Here is a 22,005-nt window from a genome sequence, read left to right as displayed (position 1 = left end):
GCCCAAAAGACAAAGGGACTTGAGTTGGGTCAAATCAGCAGGTGTGGGAGACAGACACATCCTGAGCCACGCCCCATCTCCACCACCCGCCCAAGAGAGCCGCCAAGGGGTAAGCTTCACTTCCTCTGCCTGGTGAGTGGTTTCAATCATGGATCTCACATCAGCCCATGAGTTCATTTAAATCCCACAAGCAAGCAGACTAGAGGCAGCTGCCTTCATTAGGCAGCCAAGTGTCTGGACCATTTCTTTTCTTGGCCCTTCAGCTGAGCAAGATATTTACTGAGCAGCTGTCAGCACTATACAGGCTACTGAAAAAGCACAGACAAGAGACAAAGTCCTGCCCTCAAGAGGCTCACAGTCTAGTTGAAAAGCTCAGAATCAAGTGCTAACAATTAAATTACTGGCAAGGAACCATATCTGAAAGCAAATGGAGCTCTGCCACTGGCCAACAGTCTAATACTGGGCACTATGCTGATGCCCATAGAGGTTGAGCTGTCTCTCCTGCACCCAGTCAGAACTCTCACCAGACACTCCCAGGAGCAGACTTAGCTCATGGCATAGCAGAGGGTTCCCGTATGCTATAGCCACCCTGCATCCCAGTCTAGTTCAACTCATGGTGATCCTCCAAACATTCAGTCCTACTGTGTGCCAGATGCTATAAGCATGTTTTGGATCCCGGGATTTGCTTGCATAAATATTTTCCCCAAGTCGACTGACTGAATGTCTATAAAACAGAATACTTGAAATATTTCCAAGACCACATTAAGCAAAAGAAAATTTGTGGCTGTTCTCAGACTTCTTTAATGTCTACTTTAAACACATTTGAATAATGCATTTTAAGTAAATTTTTCTTCTTTCTTGACAATGGCGAAGAGACGCGATATGGAAAGGTTAGACGTCTTCCTTCAAATGGAGATGGCTGAAGCAATTACATACATCAAAGTAATATTTACAGTTACATTTGGGGAAAAAAAGAGAGTGAAAGAGGAGCAGTGTTTTTTTTCTGAAGGAAATTATTTCAGGATGTGTCATAGCATGCTCAAGATATATTAAAAAGAGCAACAGATGATGTTTCTGCAACCTGTTCCAAACCATTTATAAACCCAAGTTTAAAAAAAAAAATCCATATGCATACGAATCTCAGCATCAATGCATATTTTATAATGAAAGAATCACATGAATATAAGTTCATATTTGACATATAAATCAAATCTAAATGTCTGAAAACTGCATATTTGGGCCCACTGTCTTATTTAATAAGTATTAAAGCTATGTATTCTTTCCCCATACAAATTATAACTATTAACTTTTGATGATGATGAAGGTAGGTAAGATGCTTCTAAGGGCCATGTTGTAGTATAGAAGGGGTCTTTGGGCCTGGATTTAAACCTCAGTTCCTTCTAGTGGTGTGAACTCAGGCAATCCCCATTCCATTCCAGTGCCTCATGCATTTTGGAAATAGTAGTTAAAAATAAATGATAAACTGCCCTGCCCACCACTGTTTCCCCTACACCCAAAGTGGTGCCTGTGTCTGTGGAATAAATGAATGAGCTCCGTAGTGAGCCTGGAACATCGTAGACCCTTCATCAGTAGCAAAGGCTGGCAGTCACTGAGTACATAGCATGTGCTGGCTGAGTTCTGACAATACCATTCTTATCAGACTCCCTTCTCTAGGAGAGAAGAATGCAGCTGATGAGAGTAAATAACTTTACCTGGCACTACAAGCCACTGTCATGGGTTAAATGTTGAGCTAATGCTCCTGACCGGAGCCAGAGGGCTGTTCATGCCCCCCTCCCCCAGATCTCAAACATGCACTGATCTTCTAGTACATGAAAAAAAAAAAAAAAAGAAACATGCTAAGCCGAGCACTTAGAGCCTTACTCAGGTGATGTGTCCCAGGATGATGTCTCCCCTCCATTAGCCATGATCTGTCTACACTGCTATGTCCTACAACATCCCATGACATTCACCTGACTAAATCCCCAAAACTTGTTTTCCTATGATTTGCTGTTTCCCCATGTATCTAGATAGAGCACAGAGCTAGTAAGCAGCAGCACGTGTATTTGAATTCAGAGTGTCAACCTTCGAGTCAAGCGCCATTTCCAGGTTCTAAATCACCCTCTCCACTACCTAGAAGGCACATCACATTGCATTCCTCCTAGGAGCATCCACACTCACGATCATCTCAGTGCCTCATGGCTGTGGTTCTCACAGTGTGGACCTGGGACCAACAGCATCAGCATCACCTGGGAACTTCTTAGAAATGCAGATTCTCAGGGCCACCCCAGACCTACTGGATCAGAATCTCATGGTGGGAGCCCAGCCACCTGTGTTGGAACAAACCCACCCCAGCCCTACTGATGCATGCTCATGTTGGAGAACCTCTGCTGTAGGCATCATTATCAAGATTGCAAGCCCTGGTTTGGCCCCACTCCCAGAACTGCCCCTACATGCAGAGTGACATTGAATGGTATGGATGGAGTTAAAAATAAGATATAGGAACCAAATGGGAAAGGATAGGAGGGAAGATGGGGATGGTGGAGGCATAAGTTGTTCTCCCCATAGAGAAATGTCTGGCCCCTTAACCTATGAGGGTCACTGTGTTATGCACTGTATAAGGTAAAATTAAAGATGAAGGAGACCCAGTCCATGCCATAAGATGCTCAGTCTATGGTAAGGGATGGGAGGTGGGCATGGAAACAAAAAGAAATGTAAAAGATCGTAAGACAAGGCGCCGTGTGAAATGATGGCAATAGAATCAAGCCCTTCAGGGCACAGAGGAGTCAGAGGACCAGAGATGTTCAAGGCTAGCCCACACTCTCAGATGCAGAACCAACACTCTCAGTCCACGTCATCAAATCCCAAGGGCAAGCCTCTTTTAAACTTCCTTACTCTCAGCAGTGTTATTATTAACAGAGTTGTTCACACTTTCAATATTCACACCCTGCCAGAGTCACCACCTCATTGACTAGTGATTATTTTCCTTCTGCTACCAGCACCTGCAGCAATAGTTAATTCTAGGGAGCAATGATGCAGGTGGCTGTAATTTCTCAGGGCTCAGGAGAGCCAGTTCTCATGTGGGAGATGGGAGCCCTATTCTGCCCTGTGCTTTGAGAGGCCACTTGCTGGGCCTCTGCAGCCAGGCACACCGGTGGCCCCAGGAGAGGGGCTGAATACTGCTGCTTGTCTACTCCCCTGGCCTCTCTAGTTTTGCCTCACCTGTTCTAGAGCTGTCCTAGGAATCCAGAGGTCTCAGAAATCCATAAATTGCTTCTGCTCTCTAGGCAAAGAATAGAATGTCCTCCTGAAAGATCTTTATGGAGGTTTCAGATGCTTTCACAGAGGATGCACAAGGGGCTCCTAGAGAGCAGATGCTCAATAAGCATTTCCTGAAGGGAGAGGAGGGAGTGGGGCAGGAAAGGAGATGGAATCAGGACCCACTAGAGCTGTAGGGTGTTGATATGCCAGCGTGCTGTTAGCTTGTACTATCCCCAGAGTCTCATCCAATACCTGGCATGTATGAGATACTTAAATAAATGATCAAAGGCACTGAAGCAGAGGGAAAGGATGGAGGGAAGAGGAGATATGAGATACAGAGCAAGTGTGGGAGGGCCAGACAGAGGGCACAGGGGTGGTAAATGCAAGGAATATCTGAAACTGGGCATGCAAATCATCCTGTTACTCTTACTCAATCTGTTGCATAACCCATTAATACATCATGTATATTTGTTTTCATTTTTTAAATATTTTTCAGGGACATACCTTGTATGAAATGGACTTTAGCTTACACAACATGTTTTCTGTCTTCAAGGAACTTAAACTCTAGTTGAAGAAAGAAAAAAGCACAAAGTTTAGCAATATGAGATTTTTGAAAGATAATAACAATTATGCATTATCTTTAAACTTTCTTGATGGAATATATTATTAGAGCAAGAAGTTCTGCTAAAATTCTGAGAAGGAGAGGTTCAAATGGACCGTGGCAGGAAAGGGCCCTGAGCAGGTGGGAGTGATGCTGAGCCACAGCTGATCGAGAGGTGTGAGCTTTATTGCAGTTCTAAATGACACCAAACACTCCTATGTTTTCCCATGACCCCTTTGGGGGAATTGCATATACCAGATATTTTTATTAGAAAAAATAGGAAAGAGGAAGATCCTTAAAACTAACTAGAGATGCCTTTCACAGAGGACATGCCCATTTATTCAGTTATTAAATATGAACCTGGGCCTGATCCCACCTTGGTGTGAATACAATCTGCTTCAAAGGAATACAGAGTTGGCTCATGCTTCTCCAATCTCAGATCAATAAGGAAAATGTGGAACTTGTTCCAGGGGGAGTTGAAGTGATGTATGTGTACACCGATGGAGTAGGTTCCTATGTCCTGGTGAACACTCACTGAGCCTCGGGGAAGAGGAGAGAGGTCTATGTAGAGACACAGACCAGGTCTCCACAATGCCTCTAGGCCGTCTTGCTCCTGGGAGTCTCCTGTGCATAGAAGCACTACATTCATTCGCTCAGCCAATCACTTGTTCATTTCCTTTCACTCATTCACTCTCATTCAAGCAGCACCTTTTGGTGAATGGGCCAGGTTTCAGGCACTCTGTTGGGTTCTGTGTTTCCCTTGTAGTAATTCGTATTTCAGTGGAGGAGGGCAAGAAATCAGATAGTACTGTTATCGTTATTTCAATGTGAGTACCATTGGATTGGACAGATGCTAGCCTGGTGTCCCAGCTGATCAGAGGAGGGCTTTAGTGGACATGTGGGAAACAAGGCAAACAGCCTATGCCAGGGCTATCACCTCCTCTCACCTAGACTGGTAACAAATCCCATTCCTTCCTTCTCCAGTCAATACCTGCTCTAGGTTTACTTTTCTGAGATACAGCTCTAATCATCCTTTAGCCACACATTGTGAAGCCCCACGTGGCCTCTGGAACAACTGGGCCTTCTAGCTTATCCCTTCTGGTTCCCTGCTGTCTGAGCACTGCACATTCCCAGACCGCCCTACAGAACCCTGCACATGGGGAGGTGGAGAAGGAGCCTGGGCCCTGCGGCCAGGCAGGCTGTCTGGGACACACAGTACCTACTGCCTGAGACCTTTTCTGCTCCTCAGTCAATCCATCGGCAAAATCGAAGGGTTAATTTATGGTCTTTAATGTACAGTATGGCTCTTAACATTCTATAATACCCCTAAAATTGAATTGCGATGAGATTAGGGTAAAACATAGTATGTCAACTGCACAGTTGCTGACACAATGAAATCAAATGAAGGGAAAAAGCAAATGCATTTAGAAACTGTGCTCCCTCTGCCTTTCTCTCTGGATTGTATTAAAAACAAGCTTAGTAACTCTTAGAAGTACCACCTGTCTTTCAAAAATTAGGGAATGTCATTCCGAGGTAGTCTTTTAACTAACAGGGCAGAAGTTAAAATGAGATGTGAAACTGAGCCACATCTGGAAGGCTTTGACAGACAGAAAGGTTGGCAGAGTCACATCACCTGAAGGTTTCACTGGATGAGTCGTGGGTGCCTACAGAGGCCCAGCGGGGACTGCAGGCACTGCACTGGAGGGTAAGTCTCGGTGCTGGAGGCTTGACCCTGGAGACAGGACAGAGCCCCGTCTCTATGGGACCAGAATCACACGCTATCCAAACTTTATTCCCATGGATCAGGAGAATGCAAGTATACTCTGCCAACTTCATCAGAATCAGTTCTTCCAGGCAGCAGGGGAGAGAAAGGGGAGCAGGAATGAGTTTAATTTAGTAGCCTTTAAAAATTAAAAATTACTAAGCATACTAAATTATTGAAAAGAATTAAAAATTTAAAATAATTCAAAAATTAAAAATCTTTATTTGCAAAATGCTTTAAATATTGAAAACCACAAACCTCTGGGGCTTAGGTTTGTTTGCTTCATATTCCATGCACTTCCTCACTACAGTACGGAGACCTGCCTATAAGAGCAGGAAATAGAGGAAAGGCCCAGATGTGGAGGGGAGCAGGGGCATTGGGAGAGTGACTGCCAAGATGTAATGCCATCCAGCTGTGGCCCATTTGCACAGGGTCATGTTATTCACGTTGCTGATGAAAGGAAGCTGGGGCGCATCCTCGTAATTCCCGACAAGAAGCAGCTTGCTAACACGTGGGCCTTGCTATGAGCACAGATACAGCACATCAGATCTCCATGAAGTTTGCTAGCAGCATCTTTCATTAATCACCATGGGCTTTCGAGCTGCAGAGAGTGTTAACACAGAAGTCTTTTCAAAGTGCTGTCAGCTGCTGGGGTCACGACACTATCCACACTCCAGCCAGACATAGCTGCGGTTTCCAGAGCCCCTTTCCAGGCCCCTCCTTCCCAAGCCCCAGGCAGCTGGCTCCAGCCTGCTGCTCTCCCTTCCCCCTCTGTTGCTCTGGCTCTCGGGCACACAGCAGCGGGCTCAGCTGGAATAACAACACCATTCCCTGTTTTACTGATGCTTCCTCTGCTAATTCATTTGGCTTGCATTGACGCACAGGAGGCCCAACAGTGCATAATCCCACAGGATATGACATATGAATGAGCACCATCACTTCAGGGTCCCACAGAGGGCCAGGGCAGGTCAGATAAGCCACTCCGCAGACAGCCTTGACACTTGGGAGAACTCTCTCAGCTGCAGAGAGTTCTAAAATCTAAGTTGCCACTCTAGACTCAACAACTCCCAGCTCTGCCAATTGCTTGCTGTGCCATCTTGGACAAGTTGCTTAACTGTTCTAAGTGTGCCCTGCATCTGCATAGCAGGGATAGAAATGCCTTCCAGCCTGAGTTGTGCTGAGTTTAGGGCACAGACACGTGCTCAAAAATACAGGTTCTTTTCTTTTCCTTTTGGTTCCACTCTTTTAGGGAATCTGAAGACCTCAGCTCTGCCGCCAAGTGTCTGAGGCCTAGCACAATGCCCTGGCTATCCCAGTCCTCAGTTCTCTCATTTGTAAAACTAATGAATTGGATAGCATTATCTCTAATATGCTTTCTAGCGCTAATAGTCTTTGATTCTAAAAACCATGGCAGGCTAAGGTCAGAAGAAGGACAGAAAAATTTAAAAGCTACAGTTTTTCTAGAATCCTGGAAAGAATTTGCCTGATATTCAAAAATCCCTGGGCTCAGCTCTTCATACCACCTGCATTTGAATTCTGCCATCTATCAATTGGATGATTTGCCACACTTGAAGCTCACCGTACACAATCACAAAAACATATGATTTCCATTTCATGTGTTGTGAGCTGCAGGTCTGGGGAGCCTTTGAGCAGCCTAAATAAAAACTCAAGATGTCAGGGAAAAGTCCATATGTTTAAAGTGTCAAGACAGAGCACTCTGAGCTCCAGATAAAAGACCTCCTGACTTACTGTTAATTTCTATTCCAAACCACTGGGGTTCTGAGGCCAGAGCTGCATGGTCCCGCAAAGTATGACTCCTCACTTCTTGCAGGAAAGGGGCCAGGAAGATAGCAAGGATTTGGGAGTCAGATAGGTTGAGACCCATTCCCTAGCTCTTGGGATCCAGCACATTGTCTGCCTCTGTGGGATCCAGCACATTGTCTGCCTCTCTGAACCCCACATTTCCTCTACTATAATTCTGGGATAATTTTATAGTTACCACAGGGTCATTTTGAGTGTTAAAATGATGAGGAGAAGGCAACAAGCTGAAATGGAGGTTGGACTGGTAGGCTGTAGTTTCATCGTTACTAACATCTTACCATGCAAGTACAGTGTGCCCAATATCCCAGCCACCAAATAGGCCTTATAAATATTTACACCCAGTGTGTGTTGTGATGCTCAATTAATTGGTCCTGTGACGCACTTGGAGAGCCTCGGAGGAAAGGTGTAACGCACAGGCAGGCAAGGGACTATTAAGGCACAAACAAGTCAGCTCGCAGGAACAGCATCCTTCTGAGCTTTTCATTGCCTCAGGGCTCTTCAAATTACTGCCCAGATCCTAGGGAAAAGTGCTTCCAAATATACACCTGTCAACGGATTAATATTGCAGCAATACAAAGACCTAGTTGGAAAATGGACAAAGTCGTGTACAGATAATCTGCCACAGAAAGGATACAAGTGGCCCAAAACTGTGTGAACAAAATAATTCAATCTCACTTGTCATCAAGGAAGCGAACCAGGTAAAATAAGGAGTCAAGTGCCAGATCAGCAAAGTGGTTTTAAAGAACGGATTTAATGGTGGTAAGATGCAGTGAGATGATCACGTCACTCTCTGTGGAAAAGAATATAAATTGATACAACTCATCCAGAAAGCAACTGAATAACAGGTAACAAGGGACTTAAAATTCCCACACTATTTGACCCCTTAATTGCACTTGATGGAATCTCTCTATGGAAATATTCAGAGATTAGATAAAAAATAAAGAATGCAAGACTGGATTCATGTTGCATCATTTACAGTAGTAAAAGGCTACCAAGAACCTAAATGTTCCCTCCAAAAAATTATACAGGCACATGAAAATGTCATGCTTTTCTGAGCAGCATTTAAAGACATGGATTGTATTTATGCATTCTTTTAAGCTGTCTTTATACATAGATAGGTGTGGATATATGCACACACTATTTTCTTCTAGATTGCATTTTTCCATTCCCTATATATTCTATAATAACATGATAGTAATATGCTTTAGTTTCCTTGTTGCCAAAACAAATAAAGTGGGTTGACTTAACAACAGAAACTTATTGGCTCACAGTTTCATACACTAGAAATCTCGCTTCCTCCCAGGACTGGTATTTTCTGTCTGGCACGCAATCTTTGGGGTTCCTTAGCTTTTCCGACACATGGCATAGCCAGTGGTGACATCGTCTCCTTTCTCTACCAAGTTCAATTGACCTCCCGCTTCTGGCTACTGCCCGTGACTTCTCCCTGCCTGACTTTCACTCTGCTTATAAAGGACCCCAGTGGTCCGGATTAAAGTCCAACTCAAGTACCATCTTGGAGAGATCTCAAGTACAATGGGGCCACACCCAAGAAAAAACAGACCAAGATTAGGAACACGTGCAAACTGGGGTACACAATTCAACCCACCAAAATGTACTTCAAGACTACACACATAAGAGCATACAGGAATCATTCCATAGGTTGATCTTTGAATGGCCTTTGAAGACTGCCCACCCCTTGGGGAAGATCAGTCAACTCCTTGCCAATGCCACTTAAGGTTCTTTCTCTTTTCTGCCCTAGGTTATGGCCTCACATCCAGGTTGGCACAGGTGAGTCAGAGGCTTTAACACCTCAGTGAAGGAAGATCAGAATAGGTGTGTCAGAATATTCTGTCCATTCTTTTCTGGTTGACCTTCAGTTAAGCTATTGGTTTGTTAAAAGGGACATTAACTATCTCCTGTCTTTCCCTCTGGTTGCTCCCAAGGGGCAGCCTGTTGTGTGACCAAGCACAGCTTTGGAATCTGGCTGACCAGGTAGGAATCCTGGCCCTCCACTTAGTTGGGAAACCTTGGACAAAGCACAGATCCCTCCAAGCCCGAGTTTCTTCATCTATGAAATGGGTACACTTGGCCTAGCTGTCAGCGTGTGACCATTCCATGCCAGATCAACTAAACACTATGAGATAGGTTCCCCTCAAAATATGTGTTAGGTAAAATGAATGGGTCAAAAATCAGAGATTATGCTTCTCCTGCTTTACTTTCAGAGCTTGGGTCCTAGTACTAGACTCTCAATAGGAGCCAATTAAAGTTTTAGTAAAAGTATATACTATTCATCTTAGAATGTTGTGTTTTGAAGGAAGGCCCCATAGAATTTCCTCAGAAAGTCTTTGGCTAAAACAATGGCTGGAATTAGACAGAAGAATTGAGAAAGAGATGAGAGAAAGTTTGCAAAGAAGTGATGGAATCCATGGAGAATACTGTAATCAGCAAAATATTTTGAAGTGTTCACTAGGGGGCAGGCTGGAGCACATAACCAGCACTTAGGTTCTTCCACACATCATGGAGAATTGGGCAAGCGTAAAATCAAAATTGTGAAATATGAGGGTAAATAGGAAACTAGCACCCAGCTCTAATTTCTCTTGCAGAAATTTTTTTATTCAGCTCCCCAGTCCAGTCCTCACAAAGGTTAGATTCACTCAAGGGACATGCTTCCAAGTCGCACTGAGGTCTTTAGTTTCAGTTACACAATCCCTCTGCTCGCCACTTCTCCTCTCTTCCTGCTCTCCACTGGAGTCCTGCAACCGACTATAGAAAACTCTAAGGAAGATGGTGCTGAGAATGAGGAGGTCATTTGATGCAGTGGCTGGTGGGTTATAAACTCCATGGGCAAAATAAAGCATCCAGCATTACCTGCCTGTGCTCCTTTCCTTTCCTATCTTGCTTCCTACCTTGGCTAAGGTAGAGAAAAACTGGCAGGTGGGTAATCCACTTCCTTAGCAGCAGTCTAGAGATAAAAAAAAAAAATCTGCATTCTAGGGAAAAGAAATTAAGACCTAAAAAAATCTTTTGGGATATAGTTGTCCAGTCCTGCCCATCTGCACTTGAATCATGCCCTGCCCAAAATACTTCATAGCAAATCACACCACCCCTGCTTATGCATGTTTATGACCCCCTGCAAATGTCTATGAAAAGATAATATAACAGAAACAATTAAGAATGTATGTGAGGGTTTACATAAAACAATGCTCATCACAGTGATAAGGACAATATAATTAGATATGAATCCTTAGGTCATTTGCAATTTTTCACCCTCGATTGGTTGAGGACATGGTAAGGCATCTAAATGAGAGAATATCATGTAGTCATTTAAAATGATGATGTTGAAGCATACTTTTTGACATGGAAATGCTGAGAGCATATTAATACATGAAAAAACAGATAATAGCACAGTATGCATGCAATGTGATCATATATACATTATATGCAGGTATATATGTATAAATATATATGTGTGTGTATATATATATGTATATATATATATATATATGAAGTTATATCATATAGCCTCTGTGTGTGTTTGTGTGTATCTACATTTGGCAATAATTAAATATTTACAGTGCTTATCTTGGTATAGTGATCTTATAGTGATTATTATTTTCTTTCTTTCTTAGCAGTCTTGTAATTTTTCTATAGTAGCATAAATTTTGTATACTAAAAAAAACTATCAAAAAATAAATTATTAAAAAGAAAAAAACAAATGCCAAGCCTGGAGAAGACAGACACATATTCAAAGTTGGAAAATCTGTCAATGACAATAATTTTTCAGAGGTTAATATATAGCAAACATGATAAGGTCTTCCATAAAGTAAACTCTGGAATTTTTCTCCTTTGATAGAATAAAGAATGAAATTAGCAAAGATAGTCATATTTAGAAAGTGGGCCTTTTTTTATTACCTCACCACATACATTAAAAACCCTGATAAAGATATAGTTTGATTCATTCGTTAAGCAGACATTTCATTTTGTCCAGGAACACTTGATTTTTTTAATTGTCTCAGGAAGGCAGTCTTGAAGCTTGATTTTTTTTCCTATTTTTATAGGAAAAAAGTAATGTTATGACTTGAGGATGGAGATGGAATATGTGAACAACCAATGCCCTCTCCTGGCCCTTTCTTAATGTTGCAACACCTGTATTAATTTATAGCTAGCCGAGGCTGGCAGCAAGGAATATGCCTGGATTTCCCAAGATGTCAGGAAAATAAATGGACAGAAACTAGTGGAAAAGTTGACAGAAGTGGATCCTGAATTGCTGACACAAGGTGTTTGCCTGATTCTCATAAGCCCAGCCACAATTTCAAATCATCCCAGATTAGTAAACCCAAACCTTAACCACGGTCTTCAAAATTCAGGGTGTATTAGAACTACAACGGTTTTAAAAAATGCATAATATCAAGCCCACCCCAGAGTTTGTGCTTTGGTGGCTCTGTGGTCAAGCCAGGGAACCCTTGCTTTAAAGAAGATAATTTCAGTTCAGGTGGTTCTAGGATGATCTTTAGAGAATCACTGACTGAGGCCCCCTTCCCACTCCTCAACCAAGGAACTGCTATCAATTCTCTAGACAACAGCTGTCTCGATATATTTAATTTGAATTCCTGAAGGTCATTCAAGAAACAAGGGCTGGGAGCAGCTACCTTACTATCTTACCTTGCCATTCATTCATTTATTCATTCATTCATTCAGTCAGTCATTCATTCAGCCTATCAGTATTGGTCCATTATGCTGATAGACACAAAAACCAGCTTTTAAAAGAAAGTGGAAATGAAAGACCCATGCAACTGAAGTCTGAGGACTTAATACCATGCTTTATCAATGAGGAAATTAAGAACTAGAGAAGAGAAATGAATTTCCAAGGACCACTGTCATGGTTAGGGACAGGTGTCAACTTGGCCAAGTTGTGGTACCTGTTCATCTGATTGGGCAAGCACTGGCCTGTCTGTTGCAATGAGGACATTTCATAGGATTAGGTCATGATCACGTCAGCTACATCCACAGCTGATTCCATTTGTAATCAGCCAAGGGGGAGTGTCTTCTGCAATTAGTGATGCTAAATGCAATCATGGGAAGCCTTTTAAGGAGGACTCAGAGGAGACAGGTTCCATTCCTGCTTTGGCTGGTGAGCCTCTCCTGTGGAGTTCATCCAGGCCATCCACTGGAGTCATCGGCTTCACAGCCTGCCCTGTGGATTTTGGACTCTGCATTCCTACGGTCACGTGAGACACTTTCATAAATTTTATATTTGCAAGTGTTCCCTGTTGGTTCTGTTTCTCTAGAGAACCCTAACTAATACACCTTGGTACCGGGAGTGGTTCTTAAGGAACAGAATCTTAAAAATGGGTTTTTATGAATGGTTTTCTACTCTGACTGGGCTCAGAGACACTAAGGACTCTGATTCCCGTAATCAGAATGACACTCCCAATCCATGGACTGAGTTGGCAAAGGAGATAGTCAAAATATCATCATTCAATTCTCCTAATGCTTCGCTTGTATGAAGCCAGACTCTGGGGGATAATGTTTTTGACACCTTTACAGAGTTTTGTAGGAATAAGAATTATAGAGATGTTGGTTGGTTGTTGTTAGATACACTGTCTACATTAAAGGGTGAAAGGGATGGGCTTAAGGCTTCAAACAAGAAGCTTAAGTGCCGTCTGAAAGATGTAGAGGTTTCTATGAGTATCCTGAAGGAAAATTTTATTTCCTGTAGCCGTAGACTTGAGATCTCTGAAAATCAGACTCAGAATCTTATTGTTAGAGTAGCAACTTTACAACGTAAACTGAAACCTCAGTCTTGCATGGTGTCTGCCGTTAAAGTGAGGGCATTGATTGGAAAGGAGTGGGACCCTGAAAAATGGGATGGTGACATATGGATTGATAATGATGTTGGGGGTGAGGTTGAAACCCTAGACCATGCTGAGCCTTCTTTAGATAACCCTGTAATAGTCTGCCCTGAGGACATAGCCGCCCCACCTCCAGCCTGCCTTGAGGAATTGGCCACCCAACCTCCTCCTGAAGGGACTAGCCCTAGAGTTATTAATCCTGTTTCACCAGATGAAACTGCAAATGAAAGCCCTGAAGCAAATGGCTTGGAAGATATTTCTAATTCTTTTCATGACCCACCCCCACCACCCCTCATTTCTTCTAGACCTATAACTAGACTAAAGTCCCAACAGGCCCCTAAAGGTGAGGTACAAAGTATCACACATGAGGAGGTACGTTATACTCCAAAAGAACTGTGTGAGTTTTCCAATTTATATAGACAGAAATCAGGGGAATATGTGTGGCAATGGATTTTAAGAGTGTGGGATAATGGTGGGAGGAATATAAGGCTGGATCAGGCTGAATTTATTGATATGGGTCCACTAAGCAGAGATTCTGCATTCAATGTTATAGCTAGAGCAGTTAGAAAAGGTGTTAACAGCTTGTTTGGGTGGTTGGTTGAAACATGGATCAAAAGGTGGCCAACATTACCTGAGGTTGAAATGCCAGAACTGCCCTGGTATAATGTAGATGAGGGGATCCAGAGGCTTAGAGAGATTGGGATGTTAGAGTGGATTTATCATGCAAAGCCTGCTCTTACACCCCAGGAATGTCCAGAGGATGCACCTTTTACCAGGACAGTGAGAAATAAATTTGTGAGACTAGCACCATCATCCCTCAAGAGCTCTGTGGTTGCACTTCTCTGTAGGTCAGATATTACTGTAGGAACTGCTGTCACTGAGCTGGAATCCTTAAACACAATGGGGATGACAGGATCCCGAGTTGGCAGAAGCCAGGTGGCAGCACTTAATCGCCAAAGACAGGGTAGACGTGGGTATTATAATAGACAACAAACTCAAAGGAGGCATCAAAATTATATGACACGCAGAGATTTGTGGCATTGGCTAGTAAATCATGGGGTGCCTAGAAATACAATAGAAGGGCAGCCTACTAAATTCTTGTTGGAGCTGTATAAACAAACGAGTTCTAGGTCAAGGGAACAGAAGTCTAACCTGAATTACAAAAACACAGAGTCACGGCCCCTTAACCAATTTCCAGACTTGAAACAGTTTACAGACCCTGAGCCCCTTGAATGAAGGGGAGGCCAGGTCCCTATGGGGAAGAAACCTGTTACACTGCCACAAATTTATACTGTTAACCTTCCTCTAAGTCTTCCCCAAGGAGACCGATGGCCTTTTACCAGGGTAACTGTGCATTGGGGAAAAGGAAATGATCAGATATTTCGGGGATTATTAGACACTGGTTCAGAAGTGACATTAATTCCAGGGGACCCAAAACGTCACTCTGGACCACCAGTCAGAGTGGGGGCTTATGGAGGCCAGGTGATCAATGGAGTTTTAGCTCAGGTCCGTCTCACAGTGGGTCCAGTGGGCCCCCGGACCCATCCTGTAGTTATTTCCCCAGTTCCGGAATGTATAATTGGCATAGACATACTGAGCAACTGGCAGAATCCCCACGTTGGTTCTCTAACTCGTGCAGTGAGGGCTATTATGGTGGGAAAGGCCAAGTGGAAGCCACTAGAACTGCCCCTACCAAGCAAAATAGTAAATCAAAAGCAATACCGTATTCCTGGAGGGATTGCAGAGATTACTGCCACTCTTAAGGACTTGAAAGATGCAGGGGTGGTGATTCCCACCACATCCCCATTCAACTCTCCTATTTGGCCTGTGCAGAAAACAGATGGGTCTTGGAGAATGACAGTGGATTATCGTAAACTCAACCAGGTGGTAACTCCAATTGCAGCTGCTGTTCCAGATGTAGTATCATTGCTTGAGCAAATCAATACATCCTCTGGTACCTGGTATGCAGCTATTGATCTGGCAAATGCTTTTTTCTCAATAGCTATTAGTAAGGACCACCAGAAACAGTTTGCTTTCAGCTGGCAAGGTCAGCAATATACTTTCACTGTCCTACCTCAGGGGTATATCAACTCTCCAGCCCTATGTCATAATCTTGTTCGCAGAGACCTTGATCGTTTCTCCCTCCCACAAGACATCACACTGGTCCATTATATTGATGATATCATGTTGATTGGACCTAGTGAGCAAGAAGTAGCAACTACTCTAGATTTACTGGTAAGGCATTTGCGTGTCAGAGGATGGGAGATAAATCCAACAAAAATACAGGGGCCTTCCACCTCAGTAAAATTTCTAGGTGTCCAGTGGTGTGGGGCATGTCGAGATATCCCTTCTAAGGTGAAGGATAAATTGCTGCATCTGGCCCCTCCCACAACCAAAAAAGAGGCACAACGCCTAGTGGGTCTTTTTGGATTTTGGTGACAACATATTCCTCATTTGGGTGTGCTACTCCAGCCCATTTATCGAGTGACCAGAAAAGCTGCTAATTTTGAGTGGGGACCTGAACAAGAGGAGGCTCTGCGACAGGTCCAGGCTGCTGTGCAAGCTGCTCTGCCACTTGGGCCATATGATCCAGCAGATCCAATGGTGCTGGAAGTGTCAGTGGCAAATAGAGATGCTGTCTGGAGCCTTTGGCAGGCCCCTATAGGAGAATCACAACACAGACCCTTAGGATTTTGGAGCAAAGTCTTACCATCTGCTGCAGATAACTACTCTCCTTTTGAGAAACAGCTTTTGGCCTGCTACTGGCCTTAGTAGAGACTGAACACTTAACCATGGGCCACCAAGTTACCATGAGACCTGAGTTGCCTATCATGAGTTGGGTGTTGTCTGACCCACCAAGCCATAAAGTTGGGCGTGCACAGCAGCACTCTATTGTAAAGTGGAAATGGTATATACGAGATAGAGCCAGAGCAGGTCCTGAAGGCACAAGTAAGTTACATGAAGAAGTGGCACAAATGCCCATGGTTTCCACTCCTGCTGCCACATTACCTTCTCTTTCCCAGACCAGAGCTATGGCCTCTTGGGGAGTTCCTTACAGTGAATTGACTGAGGAAGAGAAAACTCGGGCCTGGTTTACAGATGGTTCAGCACGATATGCAGGTACCACCCGAAAGTGAACAGCTGCAGCATTACAACCCCTTTCTGGGGTATCCTTGAAGGACAGTGGTGAAGGAAAATCTTCCCAGTGGGCAGAACTTCGAGCAGTGCACCTGGTTGTTCATTTTGCTTGGAAGGAAAACTGGCCAGAGGTGCGTTTGTATACTGACTCATGGGCTGTTGCTAATGGTTTGGCTGGATGGTCAGGGACTTGGAAAGACCATAATTGGAAAATTGGTGACAAAGACGTCTGGAGAAGAAGTATGTGGATAGACCTTTCTGAGTGGGCTAAAAACATGAAGATATTTGTGTCCCATGTGAATGCACACCAGAGGGTGACTTCAGCAGAGAAAGATTTTAATAATCAAGTGAATAAGATGACCCGTTCTATGGATACCAGTCAGCCTCTTTCCCCAGCAACTCCTGTTATTGCCCAATGGGCTCATGAACAAAGTGGTCATGGTGGTAGGGATGGAGGTTATGCATGGGCTCAGCAACATGGACTTCCACTCACCAAGGCTAACCTGGCTACAGCCACTGCTGAGTGCCCAATCTGCCAGCAGCAGAGACCCACACTCAGCCCCCGATATGGCACCATTCCCCGAGGTGACCAGCCAGCTACATGGTGGCAGGTTGATTACATTGGACCACTCCCTTCATGAAGGGGCAGCGATTTGTTCTAACTGGAATAGACACATACTCTGGATATGGGTTTGCTTTCCCTGCACGCAATGCTTCTGCCAAAACTACTATCCATGGGCTTACAGAATGCCTTATCCATCGTCATGGTATTCCACATAGCATTGCTTCGGATCAAGGAACACACTTCACAGCAAATGAAGTGCGAGAATGGGCACATGCTCATGGAATTCTCTGGTCTTACCATGTTCCCCATCATCCAGAAGCTGCTGGATTGATAGAACGGTGGAATGGCCTTTTGAAAACTCAATTACGGTGCCAACTAGGTGGCAAAAACTTGAAAGGCTGGGGTAATGTTCTCCAGGAAGCTGTGTATGCTCTGAATCAGCGTCCACTGTATGGTGCTGTTTCTCCCATAGCCAGGATCCATGGGTCCAGGAACCAAGGGGTGGAAATGGGTGTGGTGCCACTCACTATTACTCCTAGTGATCCACTAGGAAAATTTTTGCTTCCTGTCCCTGCTACCCTGAGTTCTGCTGGTCTACAGGTTTTAGTTCCAAAACGGGGTGTGCTTTCTCCAGGAGAAACAACAGTGATACCACTGAACTGGAAGTTAAGATTGCCACCTGGCCACTTTGGGCTACTTATGCCTCTGGATCAACACACCAAGAAGGGGATTACATTATTGTCTGGGGTAATTGACCCTGACTATCAGAAAGAAGTAGGACTGCAACTACATAATGGAGGTAAAGAAGAGTTTTCTTGGAATATAGGAGATCCCCTGGGGCGTCTATTAGTACTACCATGCCCTGTGATTAAAATCAATGGAAAACTGCAACAACACAATCTAGGCAGGACCACTAATGGCTCTGAGACTTCAGGAATGAAGGTTTAGGTCACCCCACCAGGCAAAGAACCACGGCCAGCTGAAGTGCTTGCTGAGGGGAAAGGGAACATGGAATGGGTAGTGGAAGAAGGTAGTGATAAATATGAACTTCGACCATGTGATCAGTTACAGAAACAAGGACTGTAATGCTGTTTTGTTTGTGTTATACTATTTAAGTTGTAAGATATCAAGTTTAAGAATGAATGTTGCCCAAGGATTTGTACGCTATTCTGGAGAGATTTAATGTGTTTCCAGTTATATGCAGGACAGTTGAGTATTGTCAGGTAAAAAAAAAAAATGTGTGCTTATTTGTTTTCATTTGTAAATTAAGTATGGTCTAAGGTGATATATATATATATATATATATATATATATATATGTGCCAAGTTGACAAGGGGTGGACTGTCATGGTTAGGGACAGGTGTCAACTTGGCCAAGTTGTGGTACCTGTTCATCTGATTGGGCAAGCGCTGGCCTGTCTGTTGCAATGAGGACATTTCATAGGATTAGGTCATGATCACGTCAGCTACATCCACAGCTGATTCCATTTGTAATCAGCCAAAGGGGAGTGTCTTCTGCAATTAGTGATGCTAAATGCAATCATGGGAAGCCTTTTAAGGAGGACTCAGAGTAGACAGGTTGCATTCCTGCTTTGGCTGGTGAGCCTCTCCTGTGGAGTTCGTCCAGGCCATCCATTGGAGTCATCGGCTTCGCAGCCTGCCCTGTGGATTTTGGACTCTGCGTTCCTACGGTCACGTGAGACACTTTCATAAATTTTATATTTGCAAGTGTTCCCTGTTGGTTCTGTTTCTCTAGAGAACCCTAACTAATACAATCACCTAGTGAAAAAAGCAAGTCTGTTCTCCACACTCCCAGTAAATGTTCCCTGTGTGACTATTTCTGCAGGTTTGGACTATTTGTGGCTAGGAATTGCCAACTCATATTCTTCATATTACGGGACTGACGTTAGACAAATAAGACTGAAATGCCCAGAAAAGCTGAGCTAGTCCTTGCTATCTCTTCCCCTCTTTCCTTCCCTCTCCCTGTCTCCTCTTTCCAGGTGTAAGTTATATAGTGAAGGTACCATGGGCACCATAATTCTTTACTCGGAGAGAGTGAAAGGCAGTGTAAATTCTCATTTCCCTCTAGCCATCATTGATTTGACACCAAATTGAAGATGTTCTAATGCTTGGGTCCCATCAAGGGGGAGGGACATAAACTATCCTCTTTCTCATCATACTGAGATGAAGGTCGGACTGATGCCTCTGTCCTCAAATACCTTCGGGGTCCTAAAAGATAAAAACTGAGAATGGCAGCACAGAAGAAAGGGCACAGGGCTGGGCGTCTGGAGTCCAGAATTTGATCTTGGTTCTCTCCTGGCACCAGCATGTCATATAATGTGAGAATAGGAAAGAGTGGAAAGAAACTAACATACATTCAACCACTACTTTGTGTACCCAGCGAATGTGTCTTATTTATCTGTAGTGTTGAGTCTTTATTGTACTCATTTTATAGATAAGGTAAACTGAGCCCAAGAGAACTTAAATAATTTGGAAAAAATCAGTAAAGTGGGGCCCCAAATCCCGACTTGAGGGTGTTGTGTGCCAAATATTTTGGCCTTGTTTCTTGTTGTTTTTTTGGGTTTGTTTTTTTTTTTTTTTTTTTCATAAAATGAGGGGCAACAGGACAGGACGATGGTGATCACTGAATCCTTGAGCCTAAGACTGGAAGGTACGCTTGCTTGAAGAATTTTCCAGAAGAACTGGCAGGTATACATTAACAGAGTTGAATGTTGAAAAAGGCACATGTTTTGTTTTTTCAGGCCTTAAAAATGAGCCCTACAGTGGAACAAATGTTAAGATAAATTTAGTAAATTGAAATGCTAGTGATTGATGAAAGGGAGGGGTAAGGGGTATGGTATTTCTTTTTTATTCTTTTTCTGAATTGATGCAAATGTTCTAATACATGATCATGATGATGAATATACAACTATGTGATGACATTGTGAGTTATTGATTATATATCAAGAATGGAAAGATCATATGGTAAAAATGTTTGTATGTTGTTATGTTGAATAAAAAAATCTAAAAGAATAAAAAATAAAAAAATGAGCCCTATATAATGAATGAGTTTCTATTATAAATCAATGGCCAAATATAAATCAGAAACCAAATCTCTGGCTTGGATGAGCTCAACTTAAAAAGCTGAACTTGAAATGACAGGAAACGCAGAATAACGGCATTTTGTTAGTGGGACACTAAGTCAGAGAGTTATCTTCTAAAATTCCCAACAGCCATTTGTAGTAGATATTGTTATTCCAAGTTTACAAGTTAACATTAGTTAATCAAGGCTTATTAGGAGTGATCAAATTTTCCTGAGGTCATTGATACAGAAAGTAGCAGAGCCAGAATTTGAACCCAGAACTTCCCAACCATCTTCCAAGAAATATGTGTTGCCTTCTTCGTGCTTTTGATCAAAGACTTTGCTGTGTTCCTGGTGAGCAACTAGGCTGACTTCCAACATGAAAAGGCTGCAAGACATTAAGAAATTCAAAAAAAATGCATGGGGGATTAAACATGAGAGATATTTATCTTTTCTTAAGTAAATAAAGTCCCCAAGAATGCAATCCAAAGCTGTTTTCAGCTCTGCTTCTCAAAGTACTCAGACCCAGCTTCTCCTATTGTGTAGCCTTCACTTTTTTTTGCCCCAATCCCATAGACCAAGAAGGGAGAATGGAAGAAAAGAAGAAAAATAAGTAAGCAACCATTTCTCTTAATAAAGTTTCTTGGAACCTTTGAGTTAATTTTCCACCTAGATTCTATCGACCAAAACTTAGTTCATGACCACGCATAGCTACAGGGAAGATTAGGATATGTAATACTTCTCTATATGGCATGTACCCAGCTAATCATCAGGGGTTCTAGTGCCTGTGAAGAAAAGGGAAATGGATATAGGGAGACACACAGCTGTGTGCCTTGGAGTGTTTAGTGATACATAATTGGAACTCATTGGCATCTTGCTGTTCACCAAATATTTATGAGTAAGCCCAGACAGCAGCCTCTGGAGTTGGAGCCAACCCTAAACTCTTACCATACCATCTCCCAGACATCTTCTCTTGTGACTGAAATGACAGCGGCAGCTGAATTTTCTTGGGAAGACTGTCTAGCTTGGAGATATAATCATCTGAGAAGCCTGCTCACTAACTTTGCTTTGAAGAAAAATAGAAAGTTTTTAACCTCTGAGATGCTTCCTATTTTATACTTTGCTTCTTGCACTAGATAAACACATTCTCTTCATGGGACCTGGTGGGAACTGCTTCAACCCCTGTGATTTCCTCCAAATGTGACTATCCCATGACAACAGCACTTTCAGGCTCAGTCAGCTTCCCCATCCCTGTAAAGGTACTAAATGGAGTCATAGACACATACACCAGCCTTGCACCTCCAGGGTCTTGAGTTCACGGAAGTGTCTATGAGTGAAAAAAATCAGAGAGACTCCATGTTAAACTTCTATTTCATTTTCCAGTGAAAGGGGAATCTGAGCTTCTAAGTAGTGGTTCACAAACTTCAGTGTGAATAAATATCACTATAGAAGCTTATTAAAAGTGCAGACTCTGATTTAGTTGATTTACGCTGTAAACCATGTATATGTTTTGGTACGCATGTTTTGCTACGCATGTTTTGCTTTTTTTTCCTTTTTTTAATTTTTTTATTAAAGATGTGAGTGGTCAGGAAGTGGCGTCTTGAAAAGCATTGGTCACCAGGCCTTTGTCATTCTTGGCTCTGACTCTGTAGGCATGAGAAGAGGTGTCCAAGTTGATGACCAAGGGGCTGGGGTAGCTTCTTTCTGCCTGTCAGGAAACCCCTATGTGCTTTACATCACACATACAAATCTTTGCTTCCTTCTTAAAATTAAGGGAATGTTGGGTTTTGTATGAAGGTGGTGTCCTCGAAGTGCATCCAAAAATCAGTTAGTTGTTCTCTGGAGCTGCTTGTCTCCAACGTCTGTGAATGATGAATGATCTTCCACAAATCAACCCAACAGAACCATACCTCTTGTAGAATGGTGA

At 43.0% G+C, this 22,005-nt stretch overlaps 1 protein-coding gene across 1 annotated transcript in view; it reads left to right on the top strand.

Moving 5' to 3' along the window:
- CLNK (cytokine dependent hematopoietic cell linker) overlaps positions 1-22,005 on the top strand; it is a gene marked incomplete at its 5' end in the record, with an annotated part of 238,387 nt that overhangs the window by 121,781 nt on the left and 94,601 nt on the right. The window contains one exon of the mRNA XM_077136401.1: positions 9,202-9,230. Within this exon, the coding sequence (XP_076992516.1) occupies positions 9,202-9,230 (29 nt within the window). The remainder of the gene's footprint in view (positions 1-9,201; positions 9,231-22,005) is intronic.

This window comes from Tamandua tetradactyla, chromosome 19 (genome assembly GCF_023851605.1).
Source record: "Tamandua tetradactyla isolate mTamTet1 chromosome 19, mTamTet1.pri, whole genome shotgun sequence".
NCBI classification, from domain to species: domain Eukaryota; kingdom Metazoa; phylum Chordata; class Mammalia; order Pilosa; family Myrmecophagidae; genus Tamandua; species Tamandua tetradactyla.
Note: the sequence above shows the minus strand (reverse complement) of the source record. Positions and strands in the feature narration are given on the sequence as shown.